General features: G+C 53.0%; 6 protein-coding genes across 6 annotated transcripts; 2 read left to right on the plus strand and 4 right to left on the minus strand.

The window, feature by feature from the left end:
* Positions 1 to 269: 269 nt before the first annotated feature.
* NCS57_01150800 (uncharacterized protein) lies at positions 270 to 1767 on the plus strand (the record flags this gene model as incomplete). The annotated part of the gene is made up of 3 exons (XM_053061222.1): positions 270 to 601; positions 678 to 712; positions 773 to 1767. The coding sequence occupies 3 exons, from the start codon at positions 270 to 272 to the stop codon at positions 1765 to 1767; spliced, it is 1362 nt and encodes a 453-aa protein (XP_052909608.1).
* Positions 1768 to 2052: 285 nt separating this feature from the next.
* Positions 2053 to 2851, minus strand: NCS57_01150900 (uncharacterized protein; the record flags this gene model as incomplete). Its single annotated transcript, XM_053061223.1, has 2 exons — positions 2053 to 2781; positions 2843 to 2851. The coding sequence occupies 2 exons, from the start codon at positions 2849 to 2851 to the stop codon at positions 2053 to 2055; spliced, it is 738 nt and encodes a 245-aa protein (XP_052909609.1).
* Positions 2852 to 4507: 1656 nt separating this feature from the next.
* NCS57_01151000 (J domain-containing protein) lies at positions 4508 to 5899 on the minus strand (the record flags this gene model as incomplete). The annotated part of the gene is made up of 3 exons (XM_053061224.1): positions 4508 to 4801; positions 4856 to 5591; positions 5820 to 5899. 3 exons carry the CDS (start codon positions 5897 to 5899, stop codon positions 4508 to 4510), a joined length of 1110 nt encoding a protein of 369 aa, XP_052909610.1.
* A 2498-nt stretch (positions 5900 to 8397) lies between these two features.
* NCS57_01151100 (uncharacterized protein) lies at positions 8398 to 11380 on the plus strand (the record flags this gene model as incomplete). Its single annotated transcript, XM_053061225.1, has 6 exons — positions 8398 to 8499; positions 8565 to 8621; positions 8676 to 8757; positions 8805 to 10331; positions 10382 to 10647; positions 10700 to 11380. 6 exons carry the CDS (start codon positions 8398 to 8400, stop codon positions 11378 to 11380), a joined length of 2715 nt encoding a protein of 904 aa, XP_052909611.1.
* A 628-nt stretch (positions 11381 to 12008) lies between these two features.
* On the minus strand, positions 12009 to 12739 carry NCS57_01151200 (UBC core domain-containing protein; the record flags this gene model as incomplete). The annotated part of the gene is made up of 2 exons (XM_053061226.1): positions 12009 to 12617; positions 12674 to 12739. The coding sequence occupies 2 exons, from the start codon at positions 12737 to 12739 to the stop codon at positions 12009 to 12011; spliced, it is 675 nt and encodes a 224-aa protein (XP_052909612.1).
* A 1209-nt stretch (positions 12740 to 13948) lies between these two features.
* Positions 13949 to 14908, minus strand: NCS57_01151300 (Isochorismatase domain-containing protein; the record flags this gene model as incomplete). Its single annotated transcript, XM_053061227.1, has 1 exon — positions 13949 to 14908. The coding sequence occupies one exon, from the start codon at positions 14906 to 14908 to the stop codon at positions 13949 to 13951; it is 960 nt and encodes a 319-aa protein (XP_052909613.1).
* Positions 14909 to 15445: the final 537 nt, after the last annotated feature.

Below are 15445 nucleotides of genomic sequence, written 5' to 3' on the forward strand. Positions count from 1 at the left end.
GTATATATCTAGGATGAAGAATGAACAAAAAGTAATGACCAATCTCATCTAAAAGGCTGAGAACTGCAATTGATTTCGTGGTGGTTAGTTATGCTTTGTTTCATGCTTATCGGTGGATCTCAAGCCACGAACCACGAGCAACTCTGCTCCACCAAAAACTCAGCATCACAACGTCGATATAAACACCAACACTTCATCCATCGACTTTCCCTTATACCTAGTTTCATTTGTCTCTATATACAACACAAAACCTCAAACCACCGCCCAGAATGCCCGACCCCCTCTTCTCAGACCTCATCCTCCCCCAACGGGAGCAACCCTCCATGTCGCAACTCATGGCCTCTCTCAAGCGCACGACGCTCACCATCCACAACCGGCTCACCAGCATCCGCACCGACTCGGAGTTTGTGCGCGAGGTGTCTCTGGCCTACGGCACGAGGCCTCTCGTCGCTAATGAGCGCTGCGGGAGCTGGTATGTCCCGCCGGCGCGCAAGGCGGGGAGTGCGTACTTTAAGAGCACGGATGGGCATGAGAGGGCTTGGAAGTTTAGTACGAGGAGGTTGAATATGCATTTGGTCGAGTTGATTGAGAAGAATGATGGGTGAGTTTATAGCCATATCGTATACTGATTGTTTAGTTTCTTTGTTTGAAGAGGATGAACTGACTTGCTTCGATAGCATCATCATTGTCGACTCTACCCGTCGTGGCAAGCGTAGGTCTATCATAGATCGGTATACCCCCTTCTTTGAATCTCAATTCTAACTCATCCTAGGAATGCCCGACGCAATCTCATCTACAATTCCCATCTGGTGCACGGTCCTCAACCTCACCCTCCTCCCCTCCAACCCATCCTCATCTAGGCTCTTCCTCCCCCCTCACCTCCCGGCGACAACCCACGCCCAGATCTCAGCTCTCATCCCAGAGTTTGTAGCCTCTCTCAAAGCCCTCAAGCTGGACCTGCCAACCTGTCTGACAAAACCCCTGCGCCCTGTATGGGTTACCCCGGACTCTTCTCTCCCAGCTGAGGATGATGCTCCTACTTCCATCTTTGACGATTTTCGTCCGGTTATTTGCTGCACGGCCAGTCGACGTGTAGTGGGTAGTGAGATGGATGAGGGAGGATACATCCAGGGCGCAGCGGACGACACCGAGATGTGGGCACATGGTCTCACAGCGCCCTTATTTTGGGAAAACATGGACACCCTCCTCGAAACACCAGAGGCTGAGCTTCCAGATCTCATCACCAGACTCGTCAGTGAGAACGAAGCCGGTAAAAAGGATGAGGGAAACCGTGTACGGCTCACACCACGCATTTCTGTCTGTGCCCTTCCCCTCGCCGCTCCAACTGATCCCGCCGAGTGCCGCATCGCCCTGACACAGGAGGTAACACCAAAGGACTCATGGGTCCAGTCCAAGTCGTACATGAAGGCCGGTCTCGGCAAGAGCAAAGCGGCCAGTCGTAATCTCCGCCCTGGCTTGCCAGATATCTGCACCTTTGCGTCCAACTACCTGGCGGGGTCTGACCAAGGACGCATCGTGATTGCTTGCGAGTCGGGCAAGGATTTGTCTATAGGAGTGGCACTGGCAATTTATTGCTACCTGTTTGACGACGAGGGCAACCTTAGAATCCCAGGGGCCGATGTCTCATTCACAAAGACCCTCATCAAGTCGAGACTGGGCTTCATCATGACAACCTACCCCGCGGCGAACCCCAGCCGGTCTACGCTGCAGAGTGTCAACAGCTTTCTCATGGATTGGCGAAAGTAACCATCAGATTGAGGAAAAGAAAAAACACATGCCAACACATGGTGCTCTTAACTCCCCATTCGGTAATTCGGCGTAGCGTTGGGCCAATGATAACCTTCATCTCATAACACCAACCATTCACGTGGAAAAGCTTGTGAAACCGAGAACATTTGCTGTTCAACGAGATTGATTAGTCTAAAGTGGGATCTACTGCTTCTCGGCTCTGTGCGCTACATCGCCGACATCTCATGTCATGTCTGGGTATTCCGAAAAGCAGACTGGTGTGAAACTGACTCCTTCTTCCTTCTAAACCTCACCGGCCTCAACCTTCTTCAGGGCAGCTGGGAACTCGGCCCAGTCACGCATGATGATGACGGCGCCGGCGTCCCTCAGGACCTGCTCCATCTCGGCCTGCTTGTCCTCAGCATAAGGACCGACGTAGCCAATCACTTTGATGCCGGCGCGAGTTCCGCTCAGGGTACCGCTCTTGCTGTCCTCGATCGCGACGCACTCCTCGGCCTTCTTGCCAAGCTTCTGTATAGCGTGGAGGTAGATGGCGGGGTCGGGCTTGCTGGTGGGCTTCTCAAGACTTGTGGCAGCAGAGAAGACGACGTCACCGGGGAAGTACTTGTCCTGTCCAACCTTTTCGATCGAGGCGCGGACACGGCGGAGAGCAGACGAGGAAACAACGGAAAGCTGGTACTTGTTGGAAGCGGCGAGCTTCTCGAGCTGCTCGTCGACACCGGGGCAAGGCCGGAGGGACTCCTTGAGCTTGGCAATGACAGCATCCTCCTCCTGGAGAACATAGGACTCGAGGTCCTCGGGGGAGATCTCGATGTTGTAGAGTTTTTGGAGCGAAAGGAGCATGCCGCGGAAGTTCTGACCGACGAACTCCTTGATCAGAGTCTCGCCAGTGAAACGGACCTCAAGCTGACGGCCCTCACAGATCTTGTTGATAAGGCCGGCGCAGGCCTCGAAGGCGAGCTCCTCGGAGAGGACGAGGGTGTTGTCGCAGTCGAACAGGAGAGCGGTGATCTAGCATCATGTCAGCTCAAGTTGGACCACCAGCGCGGGAAATACTTTGACTGAAACGTACCTCAGGCATCTTGGCGGTTTCTAGTAACAAATCTCGGGGACAGGGGTAAAACTAATTGGAGACCGAAAGAAAGCAAAGGACAAGCAAGCCGTAAAGGTTGGTGGATGAAAGAAGAAGATGTCAAGCAACTCGTCGAGGTGGGGGGACCTAGTTTTTAAGGTCGACAGTAGAGGCCACCTCAATTGAAAGCCTGGAGCAACGGGATCCAGGGAAGATGCAGGTGCGACTAATTACGGCGCCTGCTAGAGGCTGGTTTTGGCTTGTACGCGGCAGGAGCGCGGCCAAATGTGACGCTCGGGACTCCATACGTGCGTACCTTGACTCGATGTAAGGCGGGCAGGCGCGGTTTGAGCAGCCCTGGACAGCCACGGTCCAACAAGGAAACCCCGCGGTAAGGAAGGAAGGATCATGCTTTACAAGGTGCATGAACAACTACAGGTTGAGCAACTTGAATAGAGGGCAACTACTAGACTCACTCAGAAACTCAAGAGTGCTCTACCGTGAAACCATAATCACTTCAACCAAACTCATGCTCATCAACTTTAACATGTGGAAATCAACAAACCCCTCGTGCCAGTCCTTCTCTGCCCCTCCCCCTCCAAGCTCCAGCCAGGCAGTGTCGTCATCGCTGCACTCTTGGAACCCCCCCGCCAACACGCTAAACACCTTAGGCCCGTTTTCATCCATCCCACCGGCCCGCACCAGCGCGCGAGTTTCCTCCATGACAGGGGGGAGGAAACGGCGCAACGGGCTTGGTTCGGTTATGATGTCTTTGATCACTGATTTGTTGTTTGATTTAATTTGCGTCTTTTGTGATATGCAGGTAAGATTCTCTTGGACCTTGCGCCGCAATGCTCTTTTTGCCCGTTTGTTATCGGCGGGCGTCCGGCCGGGGCGCCGGGGCGCATCAGGAATCTCGAACCGATGAGCCGTCCGCTCTTCACGGCCATGCCATGTTGCTGACACCGGGCAACGGTGGGGCGACCAGTGAAATACCCTCGTCATTGCTCTTCTTCACTTTACTCTCGTTGGTCATGAGGGATTTCATCAGGTTATTTACGCTCGGGGATTTCGGCGTAATGATAGAATCTGGGCGCATCTCTCTCACCATGGTCTGCTATACTGCGCCATAAACACATTCATCAACATCTGCTGGGAAAACACGCACAAGATTTAATCTGCCTTGGTATTATAAAAATAGCTAGTAGGTAAGACATCCCTTCTAACACCAAAGACTATATAAAAGCAACCTTTCGATGGATATCAACAAACCCCATGCTGCTAACAGGCTACACCGCATGCATGCCCTCCATGCCATGCCATCTTTGAGCAATCAAACTTGGATTCCCTCCTGTCAACAGCCAGCTCATGCTCCCCTAAAATTCTTGGCTCAGTGTTCGTCATTCATTAGGTCCCCAACTCCCCAACGCCGTTTGTGTGTAAAATGATTCCTCCTGGCTGGACTGCGTGTATGTCCAACCTCTACTGCAAGCTGGTTTGCCCGTAGTGAGGCCCGCCATCTGGGGCCCCAGGCCGGGGATGTCGTTTCAGATCATTGGCTCTTGTTGCCATGGGACAAATTTGCTTTGCCCCATTGGAATAGCCGGTTGGAATGATCATATGTTCGGCCAGCTTTTAGTCAAGCCCTCCTTCAGCAAAGCGGGTTTACAGGATCTCCTTCAACTTCTCCTTCTGATCCATTGTCAAGGTCGTCGGGAAGTTGATCTTGTACCTGATGACGAAATCTCCCCGCTGGCCGGGCTTCTTGGAGATGGGCATTCCGAGGCTGGGATATCGCTCTTCGCTGTTGGGCTGGGTAGGGCCGCCCTTTTCGAGGTTCAGTTGCCGACCGTCAATGGTCGTCACTTGCCTTCGCCATCCTGTCAATGCCTCCTTAAGATCGAGAGTCACGACGTGGACAATATCGTTGTCTTCGCGCTTGAAAAGAGGGTGTTCTTTCTGCAGGGTTGTTAGTCACATCAAACTTGGTATCGTACTAGGGAGCTTGCTTACCTCTTCGACAATGAAGTGAAGGTCTTGGCGGCCACCTTCGACTTGATCACCAACTCCATTAAACTTGATCTTGGAACCCTTCTTCAAGCCTGGCTTGATGGGAACCTCAAGGATCTGGTCCGTCTGTACCCGCTTGCCTGATTCGTCGTATGTCTTGCGCTTGATCTTCATCTTCTTGGTTACACCATTGAACAGCTCCTCCAGCGACAGAGGCAATGGCCGCTCCACTGTGGTGACTTCGGGGGTTGTGTCTCGGCCGCGCTCACCGAAGCCAGATCTCATGCGGGAGCTGCGACTTCGAGGGCCACCGGCACCAAATGAGGAGAAGCCACCAAAGTCGTCATCATCAACACCAGCGCCATGCATGCCACTACCTCCACTACGCATGAACTCGGCGAAAATGTCTTCAGGGTTGCTGAAGCCGAAGCCTCCAGGACCGCCACCGCTGGTGTTGAAATGGAACGTTCGAGTGCCTCCTCCGCTGGGCATGCCACCTTCAAAGTTGAAACCGCTGAATCCTCCAGGCATGCCTCCGGAGGCGAAGGGGTTGCCACCAGCAGCTCCTTCAGGTGGTGCGGTGCCGCCGCGGAGCAGGAATTCGAGACCGTACTGGTCGTAGACCTTGCGCTTCTCGGGGTCGGAGAGGATCTCGTAGGCTTGCGAGCATTCCTTGAACTTTTCGGCTGCATCGGGGCTGTCCTTGTTCTTGTCGGGGTGCCATTTCAAGGCTGCCTTCCTGTAAAAATGATGGTTAGCCATGGTGCCGAAATATGGCATGATGCGCGACTCGCACGGGTGTAGCTAGGAATGAGCAACAGAGGGGGAAAAGACGTGAATCAATTGGGGGTTAAATGAGGGCGTTGCGGTGAATCTGCTGACCAGAGACGGGATGCAATGCCGTTGTGTATGACGTTGCTGCATTGATGCTGTGCGAATGGCAACAATGACGGTGACGGGTACTTACTTGTAGGCCTTCTTAATCTCATCTTGGGTAGCGTCAGTCTTGACGCTGAGGGTATCGTAAAGCTTCGTCTCCTTGACCATGGTCGCGCGCGTTCAATGTCGTACTTGTTGAGAGGATTCGAGGCTCAAGTTGTGCGAGGTGTGGTGGAAGCGTGCGTAACGGATGGGAGAGATGCGAGTATCGTATGTGCGTGCCCGTCTGGAAGTGAGGGGAAGACGGGAAGGGAGTAAAACAGGATTGAGCGCTGCTTCTTGTTGGTCGCCAACCAGCAACAACCAAGCACTGAATGTGTGCTTTCCTTTTTGTATTTGGTTTGCCCTTGGATTGGGAAAAAGTGTTCGTCACGAGGAAGAATTGAAGAGAGAGAAAACTAGTCGTGGGCGAAGTTCTAGAAGTGTAGAATTGTGAGTTTACAGAAGATGGATGGAGCGGAGTGGCCAAGCGGCTGAGAGGAGCTTGATATGGATCCGCCGCGAGCGAGTCCAGTGACACTTGCACCGAGGGAGACCACTACGCCATGCTACCGTGACAGCCCGCCTGGGCAGGCCACACCAGTCGCTAGAAGCCACCGCTGGAAAATACTGGGGCATGGGACCTTGTGGAAGCTTCCAAGCCTAGGGAATAAAGAACTTGATCTATGGCTGCTCCTGGCCTGGCCGGCCTTGTCGGGTGGGGTGACGTCGATCGACAAATCGAGACTGACAAAGGTCATAGTGTCTGGCACTCTTGCTCGATTCCTTCTCCTCATGTTCCTGCAACTCAAAAGCCATTTCTTTATGTGGGCTAAAAAATACATGAACCCTCCCCCTTACACCGGAAATTAGCTGAAATGAAGCCAAAAGCAAGATTTTCAGCCTCTTTTACCCTTCTTTGTCGGGCTCGCTTTGTCGATACCTGACTTGCAAGGATGAGCGGACTATGACGCTGGCGACAGCGGGGGACAGCGCCCCAGATGCGCGAAAATCCAGTCCAAGCCTGGACCTTCGAGAGCTCTCTCTCGGGAGCCAGCAGCTCTAGCGGGGCTCGAAACTCGGGGAAATGTGCAACTCATCTTGGCCCAAGCAAGTATGTGATCTATCATGAATGCTGAGTCGATGCAAGATAATTGTTGATAATTCAATCGCTCCCTATTTTGACAACACCGCTACTTTGCCGTGTCTCTTACTGTACCTGCTCTGCCGAAGCTACTAGGGATGTAAGGGTGACTTGTAAGTTGCACCCCTGCTCACCCGCATGCAACTATTCCCGTCGGCCCTAGTTGATGATCGAAGCTTCTAGAACCTTCCACCAAGAGTTCACAACATGGAGTTCTCCATTTCTATCAACTATGCGGCGCAGTTTGAGGCTACTGACAAGCGAAGATGGGGCCTATTCGGCTCTGTTGTTGAGTCAATAGTACCATCTTGGGAGGGTGTTGGGATTCAAACAAAGTGACGTATCTTCGCTTTGAACTGTTGTACCTAACCCATGACCCATTCGAGCTAGTCGTGTCTTGAATGAGTTCTTATCATATCGCTTTGACCTGGGTGTTCCTGATACGCGGTGACTTCGAAAAGGGCACAGGGAAATTTTGGTTATGAGGCGATGCTACCTTGGAATACATAGGCCACGAGAGACACCACCCCCCACGGGTGGATGGGAAAGAGTACTGGTTTACCTCCCCCAGTTATCAAGCCCGGGGGGATAGCCATGGGTTCTAGTTGAGATTATGGCTGTGACTCGCAGTCGGTAGAATTTGGCTGTGGTTCTTGATTAGAGTCTGGCTTCTTCATGCCTGCCTACCTAGGTAGGTAGGTAGGTAGGTAGGTAGTTGGCATAAGTGGATGAAGGAAGACACCCCTACTTCCCTTGGTTTGTATCTATCCAGAATTGGCAACTCATGACAAACTAATAAGTTACTAGCGACACGTGCAATTTCGTGCACTTTCGGCGATGTGCCTCATCAAGAGTTGCACAATTGCCCGACTTACACATTCTGTAGTTATAGGTACCAGTATTAAAGAGCAGCCCACGCAGTTCCTATCTGCGTATGTGCCTCTCCTTCAACATCAAACTTACTTCCTAAGGACCCTTCAGTATTTCCCGCAATTGTATTCACCTTCATCTACAATACTGAGCAAACTTGAAAGCCTTATTGCATCAGTGCATGCCCATCTCAGCGTGGCCTGCACGTGCGAACGACGCCAAGACCACTTATCTTATCGGGCCGTGAAGGTACGTACCTCCGCATGCACGGGAACCCTCCACTCTGTCTGGCAGCGCAAGCACCTTCCTAGGTTGAGGAGCAACAGCTCCCTCTGCCCTCATCACTTCGACAAGCTCCATTCCTACACTGGAGCAGGTTGTCGCATCCCCTGCCAACGCCTCGACTGAATTTATTGCATCGTTTTCATCATTCTTGTTCAGCAATCGCGTAGATCTGGTATCCGCTCGACCCCTCAACACCCCAGCTCCGCCCGCGCCTTTTCGACAAAGCGTGCTGGCTCCATCGTGGCTCGGGGAGCATCGCATCGTCAGACTGAGCTTGGAACCCCGTCAGTAGGACTCAGCTCCGCGCCTCGCGAGGAAACACGGAATTATGGCTTCCATGGAGCCTTCCGAGGACGAGATCGGCCAGGTCATAGACTTTGCTGGTCTGGACCCCGTCGACGATCGCTTCATGGTTGCACAAGCTCTCAAGGTCAGCAGCTCCAGACAGCCTTCCCCGCAAGACATCCCAGGCAACTGACACGCCCTGTTGGACAGCACAATAATAGAAACGCCGAGACCGTTCTGACCCAGTTCTTCGATAACCCTGACAATGTGCGGAGCTACCCAAGTCTTGTTGATGCCGGAGTCAATGCTCAACCGCTTTAGTTTCGACAAAAGTACCAGACTGCTTGGGACGAGTCTATGTTCGCAGCTGATAGAGATGGCACCGACAACAGCGCTGGCATTTGTTCGTATGCCTCCACCCGAATGTTGCTCTTGTAACTGACCTGGTAGCCTTCCACATCGAATCCTCAGACCACGACGTCATTCAGGGAGTAACTCCCCCACCAGACTCCTACGCACTCGGCGCTCCTTCGAGACCTCCTTCACGATCGAATAACCGGTCACCTTTGGGTAGGATGGTGGAATTGACTGCGGCACAAGTGCCCGGTACTACTCTTGCTCATAACGCCGACAACGCGCTGACCAGGACGGCAGGTGTTCCGAATAGCCATGCCCAGGAAGAAGATGATGTGCAACGAGCGCTCCGCGAGTCGGCTCAAGAGGCTGGAATCACACTACCCCAGGATGAGACGGGTGTCACAGAACCTTCGGCCTCTTTACCATATTTTGGACCCGCAGTCCGAAGTGACTATGATCAGAACAGCTGGGCCATGGTTCCTGTTGGGCCCGCCAAGGAGAGCTCGCCCAGCGACCCTCCGCCTTCAAAGAGAAAAAGGGCCCCGGGTGCCCCTGCTTTTCTCGTCTTGAGCAATTTCGATTCAGGTGGCCACAAATTAGGCGGGCTTCTTACGATCCTGCACGAAATTCCCATCGCTCGGAACGTGCTCCTCGGACTGGGCACGCATACCTCGTCCTATGGCCATCGTAACGATTGGTGGAAAGGACAAGAGATCCTATCCCCCGAGGTTCAAGCCAAGATGCTCGAGGAACTACGCTGGGAACACCGGAGCCACAATGAGACGGCCTTCGACGAGGAAGTCCACCGTCTTATAGCCTTTCTGGATGACACGGAACGTGCTTATGGCTCAGCTTCAGTTCTCACAGAGCTTTTCCCTGAAGTTGATAGAGGCATTGAAAGGAAGTTCTATGACCTGATTGATAGCCGACATGGAGACCAGACCCAAGCTATAATGCAACTTGCAGTCCTCGGCAAATTCCATGAAGACGGCGACTCAGATTTGGATGAGGTCAAGTTTGGCTTGCTCGACATTGATCTTTCACAGAATGAAGACGGTTGCACCAAGACTCTGTATGAGGCCCTCGATCATATAATGTGGAGCGATGCTCTGGGTTATGATGGCATCCATGCAGGGTCCAAGATGGCCTTTTTCAAGGAGACGGGAGAGGTTTTGGCCCTTAACATTGGTGGCGACGGACCCGGCGACTCCATCGAGATACCCCAAGAGCTATACCTGGAGAGGTATCTGCCGACTCGAAAGGATGAGGCGAAGCGCATTCAACGAGCCTGGCGACAGACGAAGCGAGAAGTGAGGAGAATCGAAACACAGAAAGAGCAGATTTATCGGCTGTGGGACGATTGGGACCACGGAAAATACGACGACAAGCGAGTGCTGCTAAAGAAGGCGACAGAGCAGTGGGAAGAGTATCGCAGCTACCTGGAGGGTCTGGCGCGTTTCCAAGCGATGGAGAATTCGGGCTTGCAGACGGACAAATACCCTGATTATCGAGCTGCTCCATGCCAGCTGGATGGCGACGCGCAAAAGCAGCATGAGAAGGTTGCCCAAGTGATTGAGTATTCGGAGCAACTTCTTGCGAACCTTGAAATAAGGATGAAGGGTAAGCCCTGTTGGCTTTCATAATGGCGCAGATTCACTCACACGGTACAGGTCTTGACGCAGAATTGGAGCAAATCGTGGGCAAACAAAGAGCCCTAGGCAGGCTTTTGACTGTGCCAGACAAGCCAGGTCGCCCAAAGCCCATGACTTGCAAGAAGTATCTCCTTCGTGGTGTGGCTACAACGTCCAACATTGTCTATGTTTGCCGACGGGGAGAGGCAGATCTCATAGAGTTGGACGATGAAGCCAAGAAGCCATCGGATCAGTGGTGGAGGATGGCATACACTCCTGGAGAGGAACAGCCAGTCAAGGTGGAGGTAGGAGAGCCGAGAGTTGTAATGCGCAGGGACCGTACTAATGAATCAACAGAAAATCGAGATCGAGCGAGTGTTCCGTGACATGTGGCAGGAGACCAAGACCCCCCTGCTGGTCTATGCAACAGATGAAGCCCTCGACACGCCAAAGAGTCCCCTTCCAAGCCAGCTGGAACGGTTCGTCAAAGCGGAGAATAAGACCTTTCACCAGGAACTGAATCAAGAGCGGAACGAGACGAGTGAGACGAAGCGAGCGACATTTGTGGACCCTATTTCACCATCTAAGAGAAAGCACCGATCCGACAGTGTATGTTCTATGGACAGCAACCGAGCTTCGCTGGGTAGCGACGACAGGAACGGCTTCGACAACCCATTCGAAGACCAGGACGACGCTATCGGCACTGAAATGACCGAATTTGGAAACCCACCTGACCATGCCCACAGCTTTGACGCATCCCAAGACACTCTTCCTGCACTGATCCCCCAACCTGCATCAGCTCTGGAGCTCCTTACAGAGGCAGCATCAGCCACAATGACGCCAAGTACGGTAGGGGCCGACCGGGTGGAAAGCTCGCCGGCGAAGAGTCCACCGGTGGTGACGGAAGAGTCTCGTGCTCCGGAGATGCAGGAACGGGCACGACCCCCGGCTTTCATGACCCTACCGGCTAATTCTTCGGCGCCAACAACCAAGAAGGAAAACGGCGACCTCATGGATATGGAAATCCCGGAACACTAAGGGCACCCATTCGGGAGAAACGGTTTGGAGAAGGGCAAGCGTTGCATGGCGTGCTTTTCTTATATTGCTTTGGGCATGGCTGCATGAGCGCGTTGGGAACAATTGTCGGAGCAATTGCATCAAGATTCATTCAGCATCCGATGGATGTTATGCATGTATGGAGTTTCACTGTGGTTCTGTTGATAGAGACAGTGAGGATTGGCGGCTTTATCTGGTAGTTGGTATCCTTTTCCGGGGGATTGGACATTTGCTACATGGGGACATAGCTATTGTGTATCACATTTAGGCCTATGCCTCAGACGAATCATGATGGCTAATCACTTTGGGCCGCATGATAGAGATAACCTGAAGTAACCTCCTTCTCTTGGTCTATTGGGGGAAATGACTCATGATATACACACCGTTGCTCCTCTCGAAAAGCAGTAAAAAACACAAGGACGATCAGTTTGTCCCGCTCCGACCCCCTCGCCAATGCCAATACCAATGCCAATGCCGTAGGGACTGGTCCTGGCCGGGACAGCCCACTTCTTAGAACGCCCAAACAAAAATCAACTCGCTATGCCGGTCGTACCAAAGGTGGATAGACGTAAAACGTGGAAATCGGGTCATCAACGACGACCTCGGCCGACTACTTGCGGTCCTTGACGTCATCTTCATCCTCATCATCCTCGTCAAAGTCGTCCATGTCCTCATCGCTGTCGCTGCCACCAAAGTCCTCCTCCTCATCCGTCATGTTCCAGAAGTCGGCGTCGTCATCGACAGGCTTCTGTGGTGCTGGGGCGAGCTCGGAGGGGGTGGGCATTCTAGATCCTTCGGGGATGTCCTTCTGAGACTTGGCCACGATCTCCTTGGCCCTGGCGTTGTACTCGCTTCGATGGTCGCGGTAGAGGACACTAGCATCGACGTTTGCGGGAGAGTTGATCTCGGGGTCGTCGAGGAGGAGGAGGACGGAACGGAGGACTGACTCGACGCCGTGGAGAACGTTCCACCGTTCATTGGCCAGCTCGCCTGACTGCTCGTCCTCACCGGGCTTGTGCAGGATCGAGATGCAGAGGTTACCGTCCGAGTAGACGTTGGCGTGGCAGATGTTCCTGGTCAGGAACTTGAAGGTGGGAGGCTGGTAGGGGTATTCCTTGGGGAATCGCATCTCGGCCTTGAGGTAGGCGCCGTGCCAAACGCTGTCGGGGTTGACGACCCAGAGGCCGAGCCTCCAGTGGAAGAGGTTTGTGTCGTCGGTCTGTTAAAGTAAAGGTCAGGTGGCGTTTGCTATATACGGCTGCGAAGGCTGCGTACCTCGATATTAACCCACTTCTCCTTCTGGAGGGGTTGGAGTTCCTGCATGAGCCGCTTCTGCGCCATGATGAAAGAGTGTGTCTGCGATTCTCGCGGAGCGACAATAGGAAATGCGGCGGTGTCTTTGAAAGTGATTGTGTGTCTCTAGAACGAGAAACTCGTGTGGTGGGAAATGTGTGTTTGTTCCAAGTAGAGTCCGGCGCCAACGACGTTCGGTCAGGCTCAAGTCAGGCGAGCGGCGGCAAACTGCGGAAAGGGCGGTCGAGGGTGTGGGCGTCTGCGGCTTCGGCGATTGGCGTGAGCAGGCGAGAGAGTACGTGTTTTTTTCTCGCTCGGCAAGGGAGAGAGAAAGGGAAGCGAGAGTGTCTCGTGTGCTTCTGGGATTCGTCCTCGCGGTCTTGTTCGTCAAGGACAAGAAGTCTGGGAAGGCGTTTGCGAGAGTCGGAGAGAGGCGCGATCTGTGGGCGCGTGAAGGGAAGATGGGGTTGGGGGATCTAGCGCTGGTGACTTATGAGATGGTGGGAGGAGGGGGGAAGGTTAGGATCGTTTCCTTCCTAATGTGGTAATTTCGCAAAATAGTTGAATAGAGGATGAGTATGAAGAGCGGGGGAAATGGCAGTTTAAGAGAAAAAGGAAATCATGAATGAATTAAACAAAACGGGCTCAGTCATGAACAATGAAGAGTCACTTCGGTCTGGCCGCCGCAGCCTGGAACCGGGACCGGGGGCGCGGGCGCCTGGTGAAGGAATCCACAATGGTCAATAACCCAGGAAGGTACCCGGCCGGTTTGACGGTACAATCGGCACCTGCCCACTTTTTACCTGTTTCTTGCCTGGACTATTCAGGTTCCTTCCAACGTTAGTTCTTACTCCATTCCCACCAAACATCGCACTGTCGCCTCCCTTTCCCCCTCGCTCGTGCCTTCTCTGGTGACTGACGTCGGACCCGTGGTCCCTTGACCCACCCGGCTGGACCGGCTCCACCGACGATACGTACCTGCCGAGAATGAACGCCCCCGAGACTCGGAGGCGCGGGGGAGAACGAGAATCTCGTTGTCGTGGAACGTGGTTTAAACTTTTTGCCCCCCTTTGAAACTCTCAAGTTCTAGAAGGACGCCTTGTGCCTGATTGTCGTGCCACAGTGCGTAAACTCAGGGGGAAGGTTCTCATTCAAAATCATGACCAAGTATTGACTGATCATGATGGGGTAAGCTATGGCATTATCTGTAACCCCATTACTCCCGTCTCTTAGCCTGAAACACTCCCGATGCTAGTATCATGGGTGTTTCAATGCAATCATGCCTCGACATGGGCCCCCTGATACGTCAAAGGGATCGTCCAGCTCTGGTTCAGTCTGCATGGAGTGGACGCCACTAACGAATTCCCCAGGCGTCAAAACAAACCCCCAGTCACGTCCACATCTCTTCTCAAGCCCCTCACCGGCATCTTCCTCGTCGCTCAGCAAGAGACAGTCCCAGCCCTTGTTGCTGGCATCTCGGATAGACTCCTCGAGGCCCCGGTGGGTGTTTACTCCTGCAAACAGCAGCGTCGTGATGCCCAGGACGGCCAGGTGCTCCTCGATGCCTGTACCTCCCCAGAACCCGGATGGTCGCTTCTTGGTGATGGTCTTGTCCTTTTCCAGGGACATTCTTGCTAGTGTCGGGTAGAGGGCCGTGTTCCATTGGTCGCGCACCATGACCCTTCCGGCCTCGATCGACGTGTGATCGCAGTCGCTGATGATGAGCTTTGGCGATCCAATGTCTTCACCGAGCTCTCCAAGGTATTTCGGTTCGTTAGGGTTGTCGTCAATGTTGTTGTTAAAAGAGAACAAGAGGGCCATGGCCGGGGGTATGTCGTCGAGGTCCGTCTCGTCCAAGCCCCAGCCGACCCACAGGATGGGAATATCAGCTCTTCGACAGGCTGGGATGACTTGTTCCTCAAGTCTGATTGCCATCATTTGGCCTGGACCATCGTAGGGGCGGCCCAGAAGAGGGGATAGGAAATAGTTTTGCATGTCCACAACGACAAGAGCTGTCTTGTTTGGATCGATGGTAACCTGTTCGGTACTGGTTGTTAGTGAGATTCGTGGATAGACAGGCGGAGATGAAGGTTCGTCGGGATGGGTAAGATCAAAACCCGACTCTTGGGACCAGAGCCAGAAGTTGCTCTTCCCACCGATAACCTTTGTCTTGCCATCTGTCATGGTGGTGGCTGGGGTGGTAGGGATGGGTGACATTGTTGGATAGATAGGCTAAGAGTGCTCGTCTTGGGGGAGGGATAGAAAGTGTGTTGATGAAATATTCGTTCCTGAGGAGAGACGAGAGGGATAGAGGGATTTTATGCCTGAGTTCGAGTTGAATCACAGGTCAGTAGGACAAGTTGTAAGTCTCTGATCTATAGGTTATATACTCGAATCACAATTATCGGATGAACCTGAATATCGTCCTTCTCGTGAACAAACAAAGGTTGGCCGTGATCAAGCCCTTCCTCAGCATTATGGCGAATCTGCTATTAACAGCCTGGCGTTTCTGGGGCTCACACTTCAACTGACCGTATGTATCTCCCCTATCATCTCAACACTGTAGCCGAACATGAGTGGTGCGAACTAGCGTTGATCATCTAATACAGAGTTCTAACAAGCATAGGTTCTTACAGGATGGGTAGAGCAACTAAGGTTGGCTAAGGTACCCGGTTTGAGCCAGTTTGCTACGATTATAGCATAAAACGAAGCCGGGAAATAAAGAAAGCAGAATGATATAATAAAGGAGAAATC

This window comes from Fusarium keratoplasticum, chromosome 9 (genome assembly GCF_025433545.1).
Source record: "Fusarium keratoplasticum isolate Fu6.1 chromosome 9, whole genome shotgun sequence".
Taxonomy (NCBI): Eukaryota; Fungi; Ascomycota; class Sordariomycetes; order Hypocreales; family Nectriaceae; genus Fusarium; species Fusarium keratoplasticum.